This window comes from Acanthaster planci, linkage group LG12 (genome assembly GCF_054643075.1).
Source record: "Acanthaster planci isolate LZ-2023a linkage group LG12, COTS_SCS, whole genome shotgun sequence".
In the NCBI taxonomy this organism is placed as follows: Eukaryota; Metazoa; Echinodermata; class Asteroidea; order Valvatida; family Acanthasteridae; genus Acanthaster; species Acanthaster planci.
Window position 1 is genome coordinate 8,062,558 of NC_141788.1, and position 25,040 is coordinate 8,087,597.

The following is a 25,040-nucleotide window of genomic DNA, read 5'->3' on the forward strand; positions in this document are numbered from 1 at the left end:
AATCATTTATCGCGTGATCACAATGGCTGATTAGAGTAAAGTAACATTTTGGTCGTTAATTTTAACTTGGCCTGTGATGTTTCAATTACAGCCGGATACGCTCGTTCAGAAGAGACAACGATTTACAAAATCATAAGGGGGAGAAGAGGGATTTTATAGCCCTAGTTCATAACATTGTTCTAGTTTGAAAAAAAAAAACCTTCTGTGAACACTTGTATGTTGTAGCGTTTTTTGCACAATTACTTGAATTATTTGCATTTATTTCTTTTAGTGAATTTAGCATTCAGAATCTTCATTTTTAACTTTGATAACTTTTCCTTTCCTGTAAATATCCTGTTTGCCATTTCTTAGACACATTACTCACTGCATTTTTATTGTAAGAGTGCACCCACACAGTTTCTTGTACAGTGTCTATTGCTTCCGCCTATTTGACCTTGTCACCCCAGAGGCTGTAGCACACTTCAGCATGCTTCATTTAAGCTTGTACTATCACCCACCAAGGACTTTGTTTTAAGGTGAAATTCTTCATTCACAGTCATTGTTCTAAGAATCTAGCTAAGACACGTGAGTAAGACTTTCCTTTCTTAAGTTTTGTGACTTTAACTACATCCTGTTTCTAACCGTATAAGTCCTGCATCATTGTACAGCTCCAGAGTATCCCGTATTCAGTATTCAGTATCCCGTATTCGGTATCCAGTACTAGTCTGCTTTTCAATTCTCCAATTCAGTTAACAGCTTACAATTCTATCGCAACCTTCTCGGTCGTTCTTGCAAATAAAGTTGGGGACAACACTGAATCAATACATGACGACCCTATAATGTCTAATTCATGCAGACAATATTGAAGGCAAATTTACTGACGTACTTACCGCTAAAATTATCTCCTCGTAGGCGGAAACAACGGGCGTAAAACTGAAACTGGTCTCCAAAAGTCCCAGAAGAGCCCATGCTTGGTGCTAATCTTCAAACTGCCTTTTTTAAACGTCTCTGCAAATATGTTTTCAGAAACAATGCTTGCTATTGGCACTTCCCAGTGGCTTTTCAAGGAGGTCTATGCGGAAGTTAGGAATTCTGCTCTTTTGAAAGCAATAACTCCATATGACTAATCATACACACAGTGCCTCGTTCATGCCCTGTACAATTTTCAGTTTTGGTGTTGTTGCCAAAATGACAAGTTATTTCGCAAATATTTTTAAGCTCGAGTAACACACAAGATACATGTTAAAGTCAGGTGGTATGCGAACAACACCCACAACATTAGCAATTTTTTTTCAGTTGGGTTTAAAGTTTATGTGCTTTAATTTTCACCCACAATTTAGCTCAGTGTTTAGGATCAACACGAAATTCTCGAATGCAATATCCCACTGTAAAACAACATGCGATACAAACATTAAAAACGATTCGTTCTTAACGCCATAAGAATGACCCCCCTTGACAAATTGTAATGATTAGTTTCAGTTGCCTTTTATTATGAACAGTCTCAGAATAAACAAATCAAAATATTCGATAATCGGCATAATCCTCTTACCCTAGTTAAGCTGCACTGCGCCAAGAGGAATTGGTCGCTGTCTTGCCTTTCAAAATATTGTACATAAATCCTCAACAGTTTATACAGAGGTTTAAAATATTCAAAACATATATAGGGCGAAAAAAAATAATGAAATCGTTTTCAACCACAGTGGGCACCATAAGGTAATCGTGAGGTATCTTATTTTAAATTGACGGGCTTAGGGAAAGGTGAGATAGGTTTAGGTAGAATTTGCCTTTTGTCTTATTTGGTTGTCTGTTCGTTGTTTTTTAATTCCTTTTAGGCTTTGGATCAGCAATGAAAGATCAAAGTTCTAGCAAGGAAAAGGTTTTAAAGATAACACCAAGTCGACTTTCCAGGATGTTTTATTTCTTTCCTTGTTTAACCATACATTGTTCAAACCAGGAACACATTTTATTATTCCGTGACTTTTCCGGTAATTCTATTCCTGCTTTCCGATGAGGGGGAGATCAGAGTATTTTTGAAATAAAAAGCAATGCGTCATATGTAATGAACCTGCATGTGCACTTCAAATAAAACTGAAAGCTCACAATTTGAAGGAGACTTTTTAAAGTTTTGCTCCTGTATTCAGACCAGAATAACTGTAATGCTAACATTATATATTGATGTTTTGTTTTTAGCCAAACCAGGTGGTCATTATTTCCTTCACTTTATCAGTTGCTTCGTCGACTAATAATTGGAGGGTTTTTGTTTTATTGTAAAATATGGAAAGTCTGTATTGACAGAGAGGGACAGAACATCGCTGAACGGGTTGCAAACGACAGGCAATGGAACGCTTAATCGAGACTGACGGGAAGTTCACCTTGGTTCAACCTTGTTCAACTTAAAGCCTATGCAAACACGCAAGCAGGCATAACGCGGCTATAACAACCTCTCTCTCGCTCAGTTTAACTAATTTTGCCATTTCCCTCCGCATTACTACCATGACGCCCCCATTTTTAACTGGAGTATAAACTTGACCGCAAAAGACATTTTATGAGAACATTTTGAGTGTTTTGGACACTATTTTGTTTGTTGTTTTGGGGACATGATGCCGCGCGCTTCTTTTTTTTTCTTTGACTTTCTGCGTCTTAAAACGTCTTGCAGGCTGTCGGCTTCGTTACGGTTAAATGGAAACTAGGTTATTATGCATCTACAGGTTATCATCGATTAGTCAGGATAGGGAATAAGGAATGGGGAATCTAAAATCAACCGTGACCAGGAAGTAATCCCAATTCATGAGGGGCGTTCCGTAATGCAAATTTTGGATTAATCGTCCAATCCAGAGCGGTAACAAGAGCGGTAACAAGCGGCAAAAGGTTGCCAAGTCATACAAAAACGCTTAGCATGATGAAACTACAGGTATTGGCAACACTGCAGAAAATGAAATCTTGACATAAAGGAAGTCAAGGCTGTATCAAAACTGTACGTGCGATACTGAGTAACCATGGCGTCGTCGTTGGGCTGGAACCTTGCTGGTGTGTTGTTGCTGGTAATCAGTGCATGTCTAGTCAAAGACGGTAAGCAAACTCACTTGTATTTCACACTGTGATCCTTGGGTTGTCTTTTTTGTTCCTTTGCAAACTGTTGCTTGCCTTTTTTCCTATGTATCCTTCCAAATGAATTGTTCTCTATGTTTTCCGGTATGTTTTTGAGTTTTCTTATGGATCCAATGTTCCTTAAACTCTGTTATTTATCGATAGTCATTGCCCAGTCAAAAAGTAACGGAAATAAGTACCCCCTCTTCTGCCCCAGGGATTTACGCCAATGGTAAGCATAGAACTCTAAATTTCGTGTTTTTTTCTGATATTTGGCATTGCAGGGATGCTCTTGGATGTGATAGGGAAACCAACTAGCCAGAGTTCAACCTCAGAGAGTGGTTATCAGGCACGGAAGGCAGTTGATGGAGATATTCACGCAATTACGCACACGGGTGAGTCACGTCAAGCCGAAATTTCACTAATCATCTACAGCATCATAACCGCTTATTAGCGGAGAATTTTTTTGTCAGCCTGGTATATTCATAAAGAGAAATGCACTATTATTTTTGGAACTTCGAAGTTAAACAAATGCTCAGGCTCAATTTGTTTGGACAACTTTGGGCAATCGTTAACTGAATCTCTGTTCATGCTTTGGGAAAAGTACCGCAAGCAGGCTTCACACAATTTTCCTATTATTTTATAGTGAAGGAGCAAAATCCGTGGTGGAGATTGGACCTGGAGGCTGTCTACTGCTTGAAGAAAGTTACCATAATAAACAGGATGGACGAATGGGGTAAAATTGACAAAGTTTAAGTTCATGCCATATTGAGAAAGTGTCCTCATTTCAATTTCACGATTGGTGCGTTTAAACATATGAAAATGACAGAAACAAATCTTGAAATGCCTCGGTAGATTTCATTTTTATTTTATTTGCCATGTTCAACTGGGGTCATTTTTCAAAGTTTTCCCCGCTTATCATCCTTATAGTCATTTGAGCAAGTAATGAATTGATGAAGATCACCAATTAATGTAACTTTATACTGGCAAAATGGAGCAAGTTCGTGAAATTTGGGGGTATTCCGCGACGAGAGATTCCTATTTATCTTGAAGCCCTTCTTCAGCTGCAGTTGTTTATTTAACTGCCCGATTTCTCTTTTCGAGTCATCTGATTCAGTTGGCACAAGGTTTCAAACTGCTGACTTATTGCCAGCCAAGGATCCCTTCTCCTCTTATACCTGTAAACACCAGGGTACTGCAACATATACAGTCATTTGCAAAAGTTTAAGTCCACCTGGAATTGTATTTAAGGCAGCATGGGTAAAGAAATCCAGTCTAAGTAATAATAAAAAAGAGGGCACATTATGTACTAGACTATAACATATCAAATATGGCATACTAAGGCAATATGGATACCAAGGTTACACATTGGAAATAGACATAAGTTGATTGATTGGTTTAAAGTTTAGTTTTTCTTCAGGTTATGGGTGTTCCTAAACCTTTACAAATGACTCTATTGGTTTAAACACTTCCTATTTTGCATTGCCCTGTAACATCTCAGCACACAATAGGCAAATAATCACGACAACTTCAGATGCAAGCGAAAGCTAATAATCTTCTAGGAACTTTTTGCACTGGGGATGAACCTGCCTCTTAAAGCCACATCACACTCAATTGACCAATCACAGCGCGCGAATTTTGTCGATCCTTTTCACGAGCACACTTCGTAGACAGATTTCGTGAATTTTTATTGGCCAATGCGCTGCACACTCTTGGAGGTGCACTATTGTGAAACGCCCGTATTGCGCTTTACAATTCAAATACTTGCTGGGCCGCACTTAAGCTATTTTACTGAAAGTTCACAACAGTAGGCATATAGCCCATCCACATTTTAATGATCAAGTGAATTTAATTGATTTTTAACTTCTTCGGGACCCAAATAAATAAAGTGACTGTTTACACCGAGCATCAGTAGATATAACTCATGAACGTTCGTGTCACAGGTTTCTTTCAAGAGACGAGAGTGATGCCATGTAAGTGAACTCAGAATTTTAGCGAACAAACATTGAAATGAAACCTCCCGAAGAAATGTAAGTTTGAAATAGCCCATCCACATTTTAATGATCAAGTGAATTTAATTGATTTTTAACTTCTTCGGGACCCAAATAAATAAAGTGACAGTTTACACCGAGCATCAGTAGATATAACTCGTGAACGTTCGTGTCACAGGTTTCTTTCAAGAGACAAGAGTGATGCCATGTAAGTGAACTCAGAATTTTAGCGAACAAACATTGAAATGAAACCTCCCGAAGAAATGTAAGTTTGAAATGAATGACACAAATGTGTAATAATATATTCTACGCAGACATCCGTTTAGATGGTGCACAAGTACGAGCTGGATTGAGCCCAGATCGCTTATCGAACAGGCTGCTAGGGACAATCGATCACAGCTGGAGTAACAACGGTGCGACAGCCATTACGTTTGTAGCAAATCCAGTTGTCACTGCTCGGTACGTGAGTGTTGATCTCCCTGGTGAAAATAAAATCCTTCAGCTTGGTGAAGTCATGGTTGAAGAATTCATGGGTGAGGAGTTTGTTGCGTCAACAGGTGAGCGATGGATACTCTCAAAATCGATCTTTTGTTCACTTGCATCGCTTGTTTGCAAGCATATATGACCTATCTACAGCTACTGTAGGTGTCAAATTAGTGTCAAAACATGCTCAAAACACGAAGTGAAAAATGCAGTAAACGATGAGTGAAAGATTCACAATGTTAAAACAATCGACTTTATTCAATTTTAATTGACTTACCATGCTTTTGGGCATGAAAAGGTATACAAGTTTGTGTAGTAATTTTGGTTTTAAGACGCAACAAAACGATACAGATAAAAAGTACAAGAAGGAATTTTTGCAAAGATCTGTTTCATTTCACTAATACACCACAAGGGAAATTCACCTTATTGTTTGTTTGACTCATATACTGTAACTAGCCAATTTGCAACATTTTGCTATTATATGTGGATACTTTTAGCCAAACAACGGCGGCGCAGATGGAACCATCCGTTTTAAGAAATATTAGAGGCTTTGATCGGTTTCTAACCACGTCAAATTTGACTTTCGGATGTAAACAAGGCAACACATCTGGCAACTGAACCCTATGCGTTCAGTTTGCTGGGACATTTGTAATACCGCCCGTTAACTTGCACATCAACATATGTGACTGTTAACCGTTATTATTCACAAGAAAACGCATTTCAGTTCGGTTTTCATTCCCAAAAATACACGTTTAAAAAACTGATTTTGCGCATACAGAGAAGTCGATGTTAATCTTGAGAAAGTCATAAAATCATGGGAATTTGTTAAGTTTAATAAACGTCGTTTCACCCCCCCCCTCTTTTTCTGCAGCAATTACTCTAAATGGAAGTAGAAGTTCCCAAAGTAGCCAGTACAATGACTGGGCTTCTGATCGAGCTGTGGACAGAGCCTTCGTGTACCAAGACCCTCACTGCAGCCGAACACGTAAGTGCCATAACATTACCTACCGGTGATACACTGAAGGGCTGTTACTTTTATTTACAGCTTTTCCAACGTAATTGGGAAGGAGGATGAAACCAGTGGCGTATCCAGCGGGGAAGGGGGCAACCTATCCCCCTACAGATTTAAAAAAATACTTCTTAGTTGAGCAGGAAAAAAGTAATCAGCCTGTTTATTTATCAAATAATAGCACCAAAATGCTGAGAAAACAACACAAGCAAATAAAGCAAGGCTGTTGGGTCTTTTCTCCCCCAACATCATGTTGAATGATCCCAAAACCTCATTTGCTTTTGAAGCCCCCCCCACACCAAAAGCTCGATAGCCTACGATGCTAGATGAAACTTACACATCGAAGCTGCGATTCCTATGAGAATTTACGTTTAAGTGGGCATATATATGTAATTCTTCCCAAAGAGTCTAAGATCAGTTTGTGACGTGTAAATAGTTAAGACATTTTGTGAGGGACTTTTGGACAAAATACATAGTTAGTTGTTACGTAACTCTTATATTTTGTTTGAATGTTTCGCAAAAAGTTTGAAGTGTGAGGATGATATATCAAAGAAAAAGTGGCTGTGGTGTGAAAAGAACATTGCTTAAAGTTTGGTTATAAATTTCAGTATGCTGGTATCAGAGTTCCCTAAAAGGAAATACCCTGCTCCATTTGTATTTGAGGAATTTATTGAGAAATCGTGGAATGATTCCAACAGAATCCCTCAAAGGCAAGCCTCATCAGAAAATAATAAGCGGGTATGATGAAGCCATGAACGTTACAGCAGAGTGTCACAAAATAAAGTTTACTAGCTTTCCTTTATCAAATTCTAGAACACTGAATATAAAGCATTGAAAAAAGTCAGAAACCTTCTGCCAAGCAAGTATATGACTATTGTCTAATAATAAACCATTCCTTCGGGTTTATTTATTATTTTTGGTAGCCTTTAGTGATGACCTAAACCTAATATAGTTCTTAAAATAATTCGCGTGAAAATAACATATCCCGATGAGTCTATTTTACACCAAGCCTGCACCCCTTCAGCTCAAATTGATTCCTTAGAAAGTTTATTAAATTGAGCCAACGTTCTAAAGGAGGATTGTTTTAGAATCAGTAAAAGGTAATCAGGAGCCAAAAACCAAATATTTAATTTAAAGAGTAATTTATCATGAAATGATCAAATTGATCTTGTTAAAGCTAATACCTTTTCAAACACATAAAGCGCACTTGTTACTCTAATAATTTGGTACTTCCACTTCTAGCCAAAGTAAGGCCAAAATTTAAAGCAGTACATACACTATTTCAAATACGGTGCCTACATTTATTGATTTTTTGTTTTTTTTGTTAATCACAAACTGGCACCTGGATAAAAGGCAATGGAATATGCCATGAAATGTGTAAAATATCCAACAAGTTTTTACATTTTTGAGTTTTCCAATGTTTCACTTAATGTTTGTGTTAAATTTGAGAAAAAATAAAAAACCTCGGTTTCTGACTGTGCAAAGTCTGTGCTCCATAACTATGATAGTATTTTACCCAGTCTGTGCCTCTTTTAAACTTGTTCCAGGACGTTTGATAGATAGTTCAGAAAACACGTGGTGGAAAATCGACCTTGGGTCACCGCAATGTGTTGGACAAATCAGGTTGAAAAGCAGAGACGAACCAAACAGTAAGTTAAACTCCCGTTTAATAGGCCTTTCTTAATGTATCTACAAAGTTTATGCCGGAACTGAAAACGAGACTGTAGGGTACTCCGCGGTTTTGGCGAACATGGCGAAGCATTGTGTTGCAGCAATTACGAACGAAGATCATCGCGCGAAATTAGCTATCATCGATTTCCAAAGGAAAAGAGTAAAGAAAAAAGGTTATTGTTGAGATCAAACGAGACAGGGGCACTATTTAAGGAAGATTTTGACTTTGAAACGACTTCTTTTGGCACTTAAGATGTTCGTATACAAAATCGCAATCACTGGTCCTACACCGTACACCTTTGCACTTTGGTGCAGTTCGTTTGATCCAATCTTTTCCTTCCTGATTGCGCCCAGAATAAGGAAAAAAAATGTCTGTAATTTTTGAATTAGCATCAATAGAATTCTGAACTTCGAAACTGAAAGGAAATAGCCCAGTCATTAAATGTAACCCGCTAAATAAAAAAAAACAGTATTAACTGCGCATGTATGCAGCGTCAACAAAACGTCCAAGACAAAATCCCGTAAATAAATGGCCTACCCTTCAGATTATGAATATAGGCTTCTGAAAAATACTCGACGCCTTTATCAAGCTAATGCTCTCCACTGCTTTGGGGGTCCTTTTTGAAGTTTTCCTCCACAAACCTGAAGGTTATCTCGGGAACCACGGAAAGGTCCCTTCCCGTTTACAGCCATTGTGAGACACGAAGCCCCTATAGGCTCGTTTTTAGTCGCTGTGAATAAAATTTGCATAAATATATAGAAAGGTCTGTTCTATTTCACCTCAAGAATATAACAAACTGATCCTTGAAATGGAGTAAAAGAAATCTCTTAACTACAAACGTTTCAATAAGTTGGGCCATTAACATTTCAATAACTAAGAAAAAATCAAATGATCCCACAATAAACTTGAGGACCCTTTCCACTCAAACTGGGTTTACTTTGGATCTTAAAAATCGGTATAACTGTTCTATATGTTACATTTTACATGCGATTGTGTTAATGTATCTTCTTACAGTTGCTGAGAGGTTGCATTTGAAACACGCTGCTGTACGAGCAGGTCTTAGCAATGAACCTATCGACAATACCATGTGCGGTAGTCCGGTCACTGAGTACCAAGCTGTAGCCAATAACTGGATGGAGTTTGACTGCAATTCGCCTGACGGCGTGATTGCACGATACGTGAGCGTCAATATTCAAAGGACAATTGAACTTGCACTGTGTGAAGTGCTTGTTTTACCGTGTGATCTTCCAAAAGGTGATCAGTCCTCCTACAGTTTTTATCCTTTTATCTGTTGGGGTGTATGATTGTTTGGGTTGTTCTTTTTTGTGTGTGTGAGGGGTTACCATGTATGTCTTCCGTGTATATACCATTTTTGCGTTGTTTGATGTTTTGTTAGTGTTTTTATTGTAGTACTTATAGATTATTATTTTTATTTAGATATTATATAGATTACTGTTTTCTGAAAATCACGCAGAAGCGTGGTTAAATTTTATGTTACGGTTTTATTCTAGCCTTTTCAATATTTTTGGGTCCCTTTTACAAAAACTTTGAATTTGTTTTATCTTCTGTGTTTTGTTGAATCTAATTATCTTCATGTATAAATAAATAAGGAATGAATGAACGAATGTAAGGATAAATCCTTCCTGCGCCTTTGAAGCCGGAATATTGCCTGCCTGCCCTACAGCCTAGTTACATGTCTGTTGTTTGTATTTGCTGGTTGAGGGGTAGGGATGTTGGTTGGGTTGTTTATTTTTCCATGATTTTATATCTGCTCTGCTCTTCTCTACTCTGCACATGGATACATGCAGATAGCTATATATTTGACGGGTTATTTGTTTTTAATCCAAGACTGGATTCGGCGTCTTCGGTATACGTTATTTAATGCTGAGTAGCTGTTAGCCATTAACTAAACACAAACACATGGCAGGTTTAACCTGCCCTTAAATACTTTGCCCGTCGATTTTACGATAAAATGTTGGCAACCACGGCTGCCAGGTAATTTCACGTTAAATGAACAGGACATTTGCACACTGAAGGAATAATTCCACCTATTCGAACTTACAGACGACTTTACTCTTGTGGTAAATCCTGCTGTCGTCGACCTAAGCGGAGGTAATGGTGCAATCCTTACAGCGTACAAAGGTCCAAACGATATACAAGCCGGTGTAAGTTTTGGCCGTCAGTTAGTAACAGGTGGATTGGATGGACTTCCCCCGGGATCAACCGAAGAAGACGAGCTGTCTTTCGAATGCACAGCCAGAACGCTTCGTTTGATACCTTCTGCCGGCCGGAAAGACGGGGTCGGGGTGTACTATTTTGAAGCAACAAGAAGAGGCCAAAAAACGAGGATTCAAACTGTAATGCTGCCTGAAAATGGTGAGATTATTATATTAATCTGTGATTGCAGAACTGGGGTAAAATTGGACATGGGATATCATGAATCATCTGCTAAAATGTGACGAAAAAAATCCTCATTGAAGGATTCGTTACCCTATAAACTTCTTTACACCAAAATGAACGGTACGTGTTTAAAAAAAAAGCCAAAAACTTGATCAATGCCATTGAGCTTGGCATTGGGAAATTAAAACTCTACTTCCTTTAAATTTCTCTTTTGTCAGTCACCAACGTACAGATGCATGTACGTCCTGTGCAGAGAACACAACGAGCTAATACCGGAGACTCAGTTCAGATTGAGATGCTCGACGTGAATTCACAGAACAAGGACTACAGATGGCGGCACGACGGTGGCTGTGTCATTCCTTCCTGGAATGGTCAGCTCAGTGTAATAATCAATGATGTTTCTGTTGGTGATGGAGGAATCTACAGCTGCTTTGTGTCTGGACAGGAAGATCAACAGCTACATGGTATCATGAGACTCATCGTGAGAGGTCAGTAAAAAATACATACATTGTAAGCTTATGAGAACAAAATGAGGAAAATCAAACAACTTAAAGACAACATCTAGAAACAACAGAATAAATTGAGGAACATGAATGTACACATAACGCCTTGTCGTCAACCTTCAAGGAGGCCTTATATGTATGTATTTTGACGAGTAGAGGTAAACACATAAAGTATCAACCAATGCCAAGGACTAGGTTTCCTCTTTTCGAATGCCGAATCTAGTCAATACTCAAATTATTTCCATCCAAAGCTTGCTTCATGTTTTCCTGTTCATTTAAATGGATATTTCAATGAGCAATTTTGAAACTCGACTCGGGTTTTTTCCATTCCTTCTTTTGTTTAGCTGATATTGCGATTATTTTAAGAGCTATTTTCAATTTGAGGACAATACACAGCTTTCACTGCACAGCTTTTACAGCAACAGTCCTCACAGCGTGTATATTATGTAACACCACTCTGCAAGAATGAATGCCCATTTTAACTGAAATACCATCTTATGATAGATTTTTGGTAAAATAATTTTAATCAGGTTGTTCTGCTGGTATGTGGGGTCCACCATTGTGTCTAAACACCTGTCGTCAATGCTACAATGGAGGCATCTGTGATGATAAGACGGGAAGTTGCATCTGCGCTCCGGGCTTCAGCGGACAACGTTGTCAACAACGTAACATTCTTCATATTAACTTAAATTTCACAGTAAAACAACTTTTAATTTGTTGTTGAATTTGCCATACACAAACTTGTTCTTTTCTCAGATTTGATGGCTTATAGAGAGGGAATAAACTCTTCAGTAGATGTTACATATCTATTTTATATGAAGACACAAAATGTCTTTTTGTTCATACAACACACAGTTCACGGTCGTAACGTATTTGGCCAAAACGCTCGTCATCGCTGCTCCAACAGCACTGATCCACACGACGAGGCTTGCCGAGGTCGTTTGTTTTGTCTTCCAGATCCTTACGGGTGCTCCTGTGCTGCAGGATACACGGGCCTTGACTGCATGCAAGGTAACAGGGAACCAACATAGATAACGGGGAAACAACATTGATACGTAGAACCTTCAAAATCTTTTTTTCTGCAGACAAGAGAAAGTATATGGTGGTGAAGATTCAGAAATTACCACAACCTTACCAAAACTCAAGCAGGACGAACGGTCTTTGCAGATTGAGTAAATATATATATTATAAATGCTGGCCTAGATCACGAGGGCAGACTCAGTCTTGAGCGGGATATTCTTTATCATATTAAACAGAATGTACAGACGGAACGTACGGTGCTGATTGTACGCTGACTTGTCATTGCGCATCTGGAGGAACCTGCAGTAAGGATACTGGAGAATGCAGGAATGATGAATGTGCCTCGTCGTACTTTGGCATCAACTGCCAGTGCTCAAGTAAGAAACCTAATCTCGACACAACCCGTACAGTAACATTAATCGCAAGGTCCATTGCAAGCATTCCTAATTTTTGTCTTATTCGATTTAGGTTCTCCGGGAGAAGTAGAAACAACAACAGTCTCTCAACGTAACTTCAGTCTTTCTTGGGCAGAGCCAGCGTGCGTTTTCCGAGAAGGCACAGCCCTGAGATTCTTGTACCGACTTATTGATGCAGGCTCCGGACATGTTCTGCTGCAGGCCAATACAACACATGAGTCTGTGACCTTGGATGACCTGACACCTTATACCACGTACGGTTTTCAGGTTGCCGTCACAACCATGACAGGAACTGGGCCGCTTAGTGAGCTTCTTAATATAACGACATCAGAAGCTGGTAAGATGTGTACAAAGATGCATTTCGTTGTTCGTCCTTCACACATACGACTGAAGAACACGATAATGAGCCGTTTACTTCTCCACAGAGCCGTCTGCTCCGGTCAGTATCTCCACTCAGAATATCGATGACGTTTCTATCACTGTGACGTGGTCTTCACCCAACCCGCCCAATGGTGTAATCATCAGCTACGACATTGCTTACTGGAAGTCAACAGATGCAGGGTCACCAAACCTGAGAAACGACGTTGGTGTGACGCCACTCGCGTATCGCGTGGATGGACTTAACGACTCAACAACATATCATGTGCAGGTAGGACTTCGGATGCAGTGGTATGATCTGTAACGAGCAATTGATCTCAATGGCCGGCTACATTTGAGGACCAAATTCGCTGTGACACATGGTACTCATTTCTTTCAGTCAAATAGTAAAAAAGAAGATAATTATTAATTATTCTCGTTCGTGAAATTGTAAACTATAGCACATCTGGTAAGAGCTTATTGAGTTAAATTGAAATAAACCCAATTCTGGTAAGTGTAAGGTTTGATCAGTGCTACTGCTTCCCGCGGGGGTGGAAGTATAGATTTTTGGTATCTTTAATCCTAAAGAAGCCCAGGGAGGCATCCGCCCCCTCAACATGTTTTCTCTTCCGATAACGCTGCTGTACAGATTTTTTTGAGCTGACCATTTGGAAGTTTTTAGACATTGTGATACCAACAGTGTGAAAATCAACTCGGGCTGGCACCCATGAAGCCCGAAACTTCAAATGACCGAAAACACAAAACCTTACGTTTGATTAATTCAACGTCATAGTTTAATGATAGGGACTATCTTTTAACAGGTAGTTCATCGCAGTCATATTCCCGGTAAGCGTTGTAGTTCTATGGGCGCACACACGACAGGACCCTCTGTACATATCCTCACATATTTTTCACACGCATACCTAGGGATGGAATCCACCTAGGCCGTGAGATAGGCAAAAACCTTTCCCTTTACATTTAGGTTCAAACTCCTCAGACTATCCTCAATCGTTTCCCAATATCAAAGAATTTCTTTGCGTTAAAGGTACGAGCCAGAACGTCGGCTGGTATCGGTCCATGGAGTAGCACCGTTGTAGCCTTTACTCAAATCGGAGGTAATGTAACATTATGACAGGCTCCTTTAGCACTGGAATACTGCATTTCTTTTCCTTTAAAATACATCTATCCCTTTTTAGCTTTTGTATAATACTCTTCCTTGCTATCCTAAGTCAACATTTTTACTGGCTTCTATGCAATTTCCATGTGTTTCAACAGTTCCCGGATTTGTGCGAAATCTTCATCAGACGAATGTGACTGATAGATCGATTTCCTTGGCGTGGGACGAGCCTCTTGACCCAATGGGTCAAATAGCAAGTTACATAGTATGATGTACCCATAAAATAGCTTGGAAAACATCATTATGTTAGACTACAGTTCCAGTATTGACATGCTGCAAGGAATAGGTCTATGAATTCGTGAAAACTGTCACATCAACAAAATGATACCTAATCTAGTAATGCTAAACATGTAAAAAGCCACTATTAAGAAAACGACTTGCTTCTTCAGATTAATGCTGACGAATTTTTGAATATCTTTCCAAGGTTGAGTACCGGATCACTGAGAAGCCCTACGACCAAAGTTTTGTAGCAGGCAGTGAATACACGAGGACGGACGTGAATGATCCCTGGTACCGCAAAGATTACTGTGAGCCTGGGACGAAATACGAGTTTCGAGTTTTCGCCCAAAATGAAGAGAATGCAGGAAAAACTAGCAGCTTGGAAGTATTCACAAAGCCATTAAGCGGTACGACATACTGCTTAATTTTTTATGCTGAGACTGGTTTACAAAATGAAATAAATCTGGATCAAACTAATTTAATTATTATTTATTTACATGCTCGGATCAAGACATTCCTCAACCAGAGCCTGCAAGGACACTTCCCGAAGAAATGACAGACACAACCGTCACAATTCGCCTCACTGGAGTAAACTCGATATACATAGTGTAAGAACGCTTCATTGGTCTACCCCAGGTTTCATTCTGAGAGAATTGTTCCCCCCTTTCTCAGCCAAGCAGATATAACCATATCCCCGGTAAATCGGCCTTGTACTGACACCGATCTATTTTATCATGTTTTGAATGGCCACGGAAGGAGTATATCTTTAAAGCTTTGGTCAAAGCGAATGAGGCACTGGTATGCAAGTTACACTTGATGAATTAACAATACACCTGAGCATGGCTTCTGTGTGGCATTTATCGAGAGCGGTACCAGTGTTCGTTCAAGGTATAACTTTAGCTTTAGAGAAAAACAAAGCTTTGTCACTTCTTGAGGCTATTTAAAACATGGCTCATATTATTCCTACATACCTATAAACTATGTGTACGTGCGAGAATATCACTTTCAAGTAAAAGCGAGCCACACAAGCCCTTTACAAGTGTTAGATTGTATGATGTTTTCGCCTGGCAACTATCCACAGAGCGTTTGTCATCAGAGTGCAAAAACAGACAGCAAAGGCAAAGCGAGAAGCCTTTGTCCCAAGACACTACCGCGACTCATCTCAAGACTACATAGCGGCTGAGATACCAAATACTGATGTAACAGTGCCTTTCACTGTCGGCGATTCCTTGATCTACGGTGGCTTCTACAACGCTCCTCTGGTTACTGGAGCTTCGTATAGGATAAGCATTGGAGCAATGAGCAGTGTTAACGATACGGTATGTCTGATGGCAAGTTCGTTCCATCATGACTTAGACCACCTTGCATTATGGATACGGTATGTTACAAACGATCCATAAAATGTAAGACACAAGCTTTAGTCTTGCACAATATATGGCAACCTTTTTAACATTACGCGTCATTGCAGTGATTTCTGCAATTATTATTCTGAAGTGATCTCCCCTTCTCACTGAGAAGTTAAGATATCTTCTCAAGAGTCTATCGATGCAAAGGTCTGCAGGGAATTTTAAGGTTTTCTCGTTGATTTGTCTTCTATATATGCTAGTCGATTGTTTGAATGGACTGACTGGTCTCATTTCTTAACTCTTTCCTACTTAGGAAGCTAGCGTGAGATTTTCCACACCTATAAATGTTACAGGTTGGTATTTTAATTCTAGTTTGGAGCCTCATCTTTTCTAAGGAGGGTACCTTCCTGAAGCTAATCGATGTGATATATGCCACTCATTTTCAAATTAACTTTACCCGTTTAGTTCGTTCTACCAAGAAGCTTAACGTAGCAGCTATCATCCTCGGAGGGATGTTTGCCTTTGTTGCTGTCGCCACTGGATGTGTCGTGTGGAGGACAAGAATCCGCCACAATGCTTCATCTGCACACGGGATTGCATTGACTCAAGAGCACGTGAGAACTTCAAATAGGATTTAATATGCGCCAGAAAAGGACGTTGACGAATTCCTCAAGTTATTTCAAAGCTTATACCATGGAATGCAAGTTTCCTTTGGAAACATTCTTTGCTTTCCTTTTTATTTCTAAGATATTGAACGATACCAAAAACTTGTCAGATCTCAAATCAATGTCAAATGCTACACCAGAACTAATCATGTAAGTTTTGGGTCATTTTGTCCTTGTCCCTGTTGTATCTGGTATATGATGTAAGTTCAGGACACATTCATTAATTAATTTCCAAGAGCGATTAAGTAAACTAATTTAACTGCCAACAAAATGATGAAGCCAGTTTATCCCTTGTCAAGTTACACAGGTTGGGTGTAACAGAGACAGAAAAATGAGCATGGCCCACTGAATGCAATTACTTCAGTTATTTGGTAATGCAATTTTCTTTATTGTGACTTAGTTAAATGCTGGTTGGAAACATCTTTACTTGTCCGCAATGCCAAATGTTATGTATGCGTGTAAATATTCGTGTTTGTCCCTGTACTTTATAGGATCTTTCTGTAATCAGCAAACCTGCTTTATGTAGCGCGAAATCACAACGTCTAGATGCCGCTGAATCAGCGCAGGCATTTGATCATGACCAGGGTGTCTATGAAGACATCGGCCTACCGCCATGGGCAAGAGGGCTTGAAATAAAATGGTGGAATCTTACCGTTGAGGATAAGGTCCTTGGCAAGGGTAACTTCGGCGAAGTACGAGCAGGCAGCCTTAATACTTTGTCCACAATCTCCAGAGTCGTCGTCAGCATTCTCACAGGTATAAAGCATCAAGATATCACACATTAATCATAGATTTTCAACACGCTTTTATGCTGGTCTTTCTGTATCGATTCTGTGCTTCTTAATGCGAATTACAACTACAAAACTCCTTTTCTCTTATCACAGCTAGTGCAACAACGAAAGCATCTGAGGATTTTATGACTGCGTTTCGGACGATGGCAACAGTCAAGACACATCCGAACGTAGTTGGCTTATTAGGAGCATGTCTACATGATGGTGCTCATCCAATTTATTACTTACCTGCTCGAGACATTTAACTTGTTCAGACACGTAACAGCGGCTATTTGTCCTAGAGACACCTCTTATACAAGAGGATAGAATTACACTGGGGTTCATTCCTTCTATTTGGGGATTGATAGCCTTTGGCAAACCATCCCCAAAACCATGACCGAAACTATTCATTAACATCCTATGCATCATCCATCCCAGGGAGTGAGGGTATATAACTGGTTGTGAAGATTTTTCTGGACTTACCAACAATCAAATGTATTTAATGGGCGATCAAGTTTTTTGAAAGTTTTCGTTACGACGTCCCTTTTGATATAAGGCTTCACTGAAACTCCAAGCTCAACACTCTGATACCTTTTCCATAACATCTTAATTCATAAATTTGACTACCTGTACTGATCCATGTCCTCTCTTGCAGCCACTTTGTACGTTGCTCTGGAGTATCTTCCCAACGGTAATCTGCGTGACTACCTAAGGAGAACCCGCCAAAAGCAGGCGGGGACGGCAACCACTAATGAGAGGGTATCACCGCTGACTTCTTCCAACTTGCTGGCGTTCGGTATAGATATTGCTAGAGGAATGGAGCACATATCCAACGCTGGGGTACGTAGGCCTACTATGAAAGCTCGCTGAGTTTGTTCAAAACAAAAGCACATTAAATCAGCTTTTCTTTGCATTCAGATTTACTTATCATTTTTATTGGAAAAAAAAACATTTTCACTGGCAATGATAAAAATATAATACTCGTTTCACTTCAAGGATGTGGGATTTCCTTCCAGTGATGTGTTGTTGTCATTTCTAAAACCTATCAACAAAAAATTACGGCTTAACATCATCAACGTAATTGGTTCATATGTTTCTTTAAATGAAGAAACTGGTGGCCTATTCAGTCTTGATAATTGCAGGATATCACTCTAGTGAGGTTATGATGATTTGTCTTGTACAACATAGTGGATTTTGCGTATTACCTCTCTGTCACAGATTATACACCGTGACCTGGCGGCAAGGAACATACTTCTCGCTGAAGACTTGACTGCTAAGATTTCTGATTTTGGCCTGTCTCAAGGAGAGAACATTTACGTCCAGCGATCTGTGGTAAAACCTTTCCTCTCTAGGTTATCACTTTTAACTGTCCAGAATGCAAATCATGTGAACGCCTTTTAAGTATGTACAGTACCAAAAATCACCAATTTATTTGCATTTAAGCTTCTTCAAAACCAATCCTACTACAGACCTTGAGTGATCGTTGACACATGTGTGTCTTGCAAGGTATCTCTTGAGCTATCCAATTGGGCAAAATGTCTGGATCTTCCGTCAGGTATCCATACGGACCAAATTATACTTGATTTCAGTTACTTTTAATCGTCTACATTTTTGTTATACACTGTCGTCTGATAGACAAGGTGTCCTACCCGCTGGTTGGCTATCGAAACTCTGATCCACCATGAACATAAATCCAAGAGTGACGTGTGAGTATAGTCTCAGTTTGTGTACCTTCAGTATTCAACATGAACACTCAAGAAGTAATTCTTTACTTGAAACATTTCTTTCAAGTACGTAGGCCCTAATACAAAAAGAAACATTACCGGTTTTTTTCGCTGTTTTGGGAGGATTTGTAAATGATTATACGCTGCTTGTAAGGTTGTTTAAATTGATTTTTCCCGCCTTCTGTTTATTATGTTAAAAACTCTTTTCGTGAATTCAATTTCAGGTGGTCGTACGGGATCGTCTTGTGGGAGATCGCGACATTTGGTGTGTAATCTGTGTGATTAGTTGTTCATTTATAAATGAAAAACTATACCATTGATTAAAGTATCATTTTTTAAATAGTTTTTGCCAAATTCGGCTGTTCAGTTTGTGGTTTTCATTTTGTTTTCTTATGAAAATTTACGTTTTATCCACACGAACCCTTTGGACCCCACTGTCTTCTGATCAAAGAACGTCAAAAGTCGGGCAATATTGTCGGAAATCCAGCTCCTGGTAACAAAAAATGTTCTTATTTCTAGGAGCCACGCCATATCCTGGTATACAGAGCAATCGCCTCGCACGACGACTGCAGAGTGGTTACCGAATGCCTAAACCGCAAAACTGTGCCGATGAAATGTAAGCTTTAATACCATTACTGCTATTTAACTGTTGTCCTGAACGAACACTGTTGGACAGAGGGCACCACTGATTACAGTGCTTTTTTTGTTTGTTTTTGTAAGGGTGTTTTATTGCTGCACAAGTTACAACCGTTACTGCATCCTTTGATGCTTCTCATACGGTTTTTGAGAACGAACCGAAGTTTGGTTAATTGTCTGCTACAGCAAATGCACAAAAAGTGATGAGATCCTTATTTGGTAGCTACTTTATTGTAATAATGAATGCAACAAGGTACATTTCGACGACTGTTGATATCTCGTAGGTTGTTTTACATGTGACTCATTCTTGTATCATTGTCCGTGTTAGATACGATCTGATGACGAAGTGCTGGCAGACAGATCCCCACCAACGCCCAAGATTCAAGGAACTTGGCACTGCACTTCAAGCAATGAGCACTCGGTCAGACGAGAATGTAAGTAAACTGTCAAGGTACATCCATTGGAAATTCTCACACAGCTTTCTAGAGTTTCTCATTTCTATGTGATCCGTCAAGAACTTTGCAGTTCAGGGTCAGTCTTAGAGGTCTGTGTGGTTCTGTAGCTTTTGTGTGGGATCTAATTAATTGGCTTATTCTGACGTTCGTATTTTTTTTTTCAAATAGCACAGCTGCACATAATAAAGCGACTTTATTTCTCTGTATAGGTCTACATGTACCCGCACATCTACGAGGACCATGTCATCCAACCCGAGTTTGATGACAACTAGTTCCGTCATGAGAGGTGTTTCGATAGACGTTCAGAAAATATAACATGACATCGTAAAGTGCCTATGCGATTCCACACATATTACATATACACTGGAGATGCCTTACTAGGGATGTTTGCCGCATTGAGCTTTGCCAAGTAATGGACATTAGAAAACGTTATGTGTGACCAGATCAGCTGCTGGAGAATTGAGGCTGCTAAAGGCCCGAGTCGAGTCAGAGAGTCAAAACGAGTTTTTAAAAAATATACTTTTCTAACAATTTTACTTCGGATTTTTCGAACATTCCAGTCACCATGTTATTGTCACTATGTGCCTCTCACTAGTTTTAATTTCATATGAGACCGGAAATTTGCTTAAGATGAGCCATCCGGTGCTTTATCAACCATTTAAAGTCTGTCATGTGCGGCGTTCCGGCCTCCAGGAATGGCAAGTGTGTTTGATATTTGTCAATAGTTTATATAGAGAAAGTAGACAAATTGTCATGATGCAGAATGGTAATAATTTACGCAAATTTTACATTACATCTTTTAAAAATGTTACTAAATGCATTACACTTTTATGAAGCAAAAGATTCATTTTGGATGATGCGAAGACAGGTGCAGATGTGGAAAAGTCAGTTATCATCGTTTCTATAACATGTTTAAATTTCCCTCCTCGTTCAACTAATCGAGTGCACCAGTGTGAAAGCATGAACTTCGGCAAACAAGATTTTAATTAAACATTGCGTTAACATTGGAATGTAAGACCCACGCTGTCTTTGTTAGTTTGGCTTTTTGATACTACAACTGAAACAACAGTACAAGTTCAGTGATATCTTCATTGCAAATTGCTTCGTGGTAAATATTATTTTCCATTGCACAACAAGATCAGAAATATGTTCAGTTTCCTTACTTGCAATGTCTAGCATTCACTTAAGTTTAAATAAGAAGTACCACAACCTGAATGAAACTGATATTTGAATGAACTCTGCTATAAAGACAACCCCTTAGCCCCTGAAGTAACTTAACGCTTCCTTATCGATATATTATGCACCCGGAGTCGGAGAGCGTAATAGATTACATCGGCAATGAATGCGCATTCAAATACTTATGGTATTAAATAAGCTTCTTTAAAAATTCCGTAAGCGATATTTACATTGCTACTACTATTATTCACACATATTGTACCTACCACACACAGTGTTCATCATCTGGTTAATCGTATCGGCATTTGTTCCAATTGCTCATGATGAGAATTTTAGCGATCATATCTGATGTTGAACTGTCTCAGACTTCTTAATGTCTTTGCTTAACTTGGCATTTAATTTAATCAAAAGAAATTGATAAACATGCCTACACGCAACTTCTATTAAAGCTCAGTAGTCTGTTTTTTGAAGCTTTGTATGTGTTTGATTTAATCCGACTGTACTCCTGTGTTGATTCCGTTTGTTTGTGTTCATAGGTCCTCAAAACTGTAATAAAGTTCTATTTGGGTCCGTCAAACAGTAGCGTATACATGGGTCAGTCTTTTTTATCCCCCCCCCAAATAATTCGTGATCAGTACTTGATGTATCCCCTGTCAGCAAAAATGGTATTTACCTCCCGCCCCCCATGGTGTTTGTGAAGACCTTTTTTTCAGAATAAGGTCTCCTGTTTACATCAGATATTTTGTAATGGGTAGCCTTTTACTACTAGGCGTCCCTTTTCACGGGTGCGCTTTCTACACAAGTGCTATTCAGTTTATAATTTGGTCTCACCGAAATAGAGAAATGTCGTAACAATCTATTTTCCGACACTAAGTCTAATGTTAATGGCGCGCCACTCGTGAAAGTGGCTTCTCAGCCATAATTGCCAAAGTTGCTTGACCGATGAAAAAGGAGGGAGGAAGGTTGGTAGTCTGGACTCCACCTACATGAAGGCGTTGGGGAGAGTCTACGACATTCAACCTACTCAGGTCACCTTATAAATGCAGAGTAGCACCGACCCTGGAAGGTAGGGTTTGGCGGGGACGCACTAAGATGATTGATAGAAAACAAGAAAGGTGGAATGTATTTGGGGAAAATCTCTCCCACAATAGTGTGGTAGGAGTCTACTGGCAACTGACCTGAATCACCTACAAATGCATTATTTTCCTGGTGCCAGCTAGCCATTTGACCAAACCTGATCAACTGTAGTGTGCCCTCATCTGCCACGGCACAGCGTGTCGTTGTCACAATGGTCGTCCTTTTTTTTCCGAAAGCACTCCGGCGCCGGAGCAAAGGTGGGGAGGATGAGTTGGAATGTGTTATCAAGGTAGGTATACACCAAAGCAGACCCCTATCACTCTACTGTGGAAGGCAGAGTCTACTAATTAATATTAATTGTATCTTCTAAAGGATATATGGAAAAATACATGATTATAACATAAGGTTTGAATAAGGCTCACCCATAAAAGATGTTAGACATAGTTTTCGCCGAAGTGCTCGATGTTGATGATGAAGAGGCCGTGGAGTGGCTTCTGATTTAAAGGTATCTGTCAGGTTTGGAAGCAAACTCACGTAGACATTCCCTTGAAGTCCGCCAATGATATGGATACTGCCCAAACATCGTGTGCTCTTGTGTGTTATCGATTCGGAGTATTATTGGGATGAGGTCAGGTTGCATTTGCAATCTTGATAGTGGCTATCTGGCATTCAGCGAGCCACAGTGTAAGTTGTAGATGGAGAATGGGATTTGAGTCAAGTAATGAATAGCTGGTCTGTTGTAATCCTGAGTTCTTCAGGCATGGACTGGATACCAGATTTTATAAGACAAGACTCCTGAGTGTTTGGTGTTGCTGATTAGGAAAATAAATCAGTTTGGTGGAGTGGAGTACGACCGCCACAATGAATTCAAGCTTTTTTTTCCGGACTGGGAAGTGGCCCTGTTGATGCCATGCCAATAACAAATCCCATCCACTCCCTGCTATTAAAAACGAATCCACGGCAGCAATCTTCTTGGAATATTCCTGAAAAAAAGCCTGTTAGCAAAAGGATAAAATCAACCTTGAACTTCCTTGAAACCTTGAAAATTCCTTGAACCTTGCTTGAATAGACAGTTTCACTTATTTTCTCAGCCATAGAAACACTTCTCTTAACTTTGGAAAACAGTCCGGAAAAAAACCCTGAAATTCATGGTGGCGGCCGTACTCCACTCCACTAAATTTAAGACGTGGAGGCGACATGTACGATTACGCCCCTTCACTATACACCTCCCGGCCCGCGCCCGGCCACCTGCGCTGCGCCTGCATGTAGCTGTATGCTGCGCTAGTATGTGTTAGGCGCTCTCGGCGATCTGCACCATCGCAAGATTGCAATGCGGTATCAGTAGATATTGCATGGATACTCCAATTTTACTTCACCTATTGGAAACAATCTTCCATAAATGTTAACTAGAAACAAAGGGCAATTAGCTGATGTAAAGTTATTGCCAAACAATACTGAGTAGCGAGATCAACAGACCGCAGGCTTCAAGATCGTGCGATCGTGGACATCGCCTGATCGCACCCAACACCGGCATAGGACGCCCCCAACGATAGAACCAAGTTTATTTGTTTGAGAATTTGTCTATTGATTTGTGTTGAGTTTGTTTGTTTACAAAAACCGGGCGGCCAAAAGGGTCAAAATCGGCAAAAAAGGGACAAAATAATTTTACAAAAATTAAAGAATCATACGATGGAACCAAATTTGTTTAAGAATTTTTGTCATGATTTGCGTGTAGCTTCGTTGTTAAAAACTGAAGTGAACTGTTGGCAACCTTTGGGTACGCCAATTTGTATTCTTTTTTTTAATCAGTCGTTTCATATTTTGATTTACTGTTTTTAGGAACTTTTTTTTGGGGGGGGGCATATTGTTTTCAAATGTTGGTTATTTTTTTTAACTTAATTTCTTTTATGATGTTTTTGTGTTGATTTTGTGCTTCACTATTTACATTTTGATAAGAAAATGTTGTTCGCCCGTAATTTTGTATTTTTGGTGGAATTCATTTTAGTGACATATTGCTTCTAATTTTTGTTATTTAATTTTTCAATAATTTGTTTCGTAAATAGTTTTTGATGTTAGTTTTGTGTTTTATTATTTAAATTTTTAATAAGAAAATGCTGTTTGCTCGTAATTGTTTATTTTTGCTAAAGTTATTTTTTGCTCTTTTGGCCGCCCATAACCCTCGCCCCGTGTTCGTAGTGGATAAACCCTTGTGCATGTCAAACAGTGCATGACATGTCGAACAGTGCACGTAGCCATTATTTATAGCCATTGTTTGGCATGCACAATGTAAGCACATTTTTGTATTGCTTCCTCATAGCACGACGGCTACATGCATTCTATAGTGACACAGTTTCCTGACCACCTTCGACTCTTCCACTCTGCGTGCCAATGAAGCCCTGGTAGAGACAGTTATTGCGCAACATGAAAACGCTATACAATTTACGGCCGTTACCTTGCTAATTATAACTGTTTGTACAGTTCCTTCGAACTATCAGTTAAAAGTTTATTACCCTTAACAGTCCTCAATCCTTCAACCTTAATATGATTATTTTGAATACAGACTGGGGGGATTCAGGTTAAATCAAGAGCACAACAACGGACTCCCGGTGGCCTCATGGCGCTTGCAGCTAATCACAATTTCTACAGCTGACACAACAGTGTAAAACAACTCTTTTGACCATATGGCATGGACCGACTTACGAGTAGGCGGAACTAATTTTTGAATAAGGTTTACAGCTTACACAGCCTAAAGTCTGCATCATAATAGCCTATATATTTTTCATGAATGCATTGATAAGGAAATACAAACTTGAAATGATAAGTGTGAACAAAAAAGCTGACCAGAATAAACAGTGATAAATTTAAAGTCGACCAGTCA

At 39.4% G+C, this 25,040-nt stretch overlaps 1 protein-coding gene across 1 annotated transcript; it reads left to right on the forward strand.

Annotated features, from left to right (window-relative positions):
• Window positions 1-2,607: 2,607 nt before the first annotated feature.
• Window positions 2,608-21,555, forward strand: LOC147797115 (angiopoietin-1 receptor-like). Its single transcript, XM_087143869.1, has 30 exons — window positions 2,608-3,048; window positions 3,351-3,461; window positions 3,713-3,802; window positions 5,372-5,614; window positions 6,412-6,525; window positions 8,097-8,198; window positions 9,236-9,475; window positions 10,286-10,597; window positions 10,840-11,109; window positions 11,655-11,789; window positions 11,980-12,135; window positions 12,381-12,521; window positions 12,613-12,897; window positions 12,986-13,209; window positions 13,963-14,032; window positions 14,193-14,299; window positions 14,519-14,720; window positions 14,825-14,921; window positions 15,395-15,632; window positions 15,973-16,012; window positions 16,125-16,273; window positions 16,816-17,080; window positions 17,209-17,319; window positions 17,750-17,934; window positions 18,313-18,426; window positions 18,730-18,800; window positions 19,043-19,083; window positions 19,338-19,434; window positions 19,783-19,888; window positions 20,119-21,555. Exons 1-30 carry the CDS (start codon window positions 2,976-2,978, stop codon window positions 20,179-20,181), a joined length of 4,452 nt encoding a protein of 1,483 aa, XP_086999995.1. The 5' UTR covers window positions 2,608-2,975; the 3' UTR covers window positions 20,182-21,555.
• Window positions 21,556-25,040: the final 3,485 nt, after the last annotated feature.

Excerpts from the sequence above, each read along its gene's own strand:
- LOC147797115 (XM_087143869.1), top strand. The coding sequence starts at position 2,976 with ATGGCGTCGTCGTTGGGCTGGAACCTTGCTGGTGTGTTGTTGCTGGTA. Across the intron at positions 3,462-3,712 it reads TCACGCAATTACGCACACGG|TGAAGGAGCAAAATCCGTGG; the intron begins GTGAGTCACGTC and ends ATTATTTTATAG. Across the intron at positions 19,435-19,782 it reads CAAAACTGTGCCGATGAAAT|ATACGATCTGATGACGAAGT; the intron begins GTAAGCTTTAAT and ends TGTCCGTGTTAG.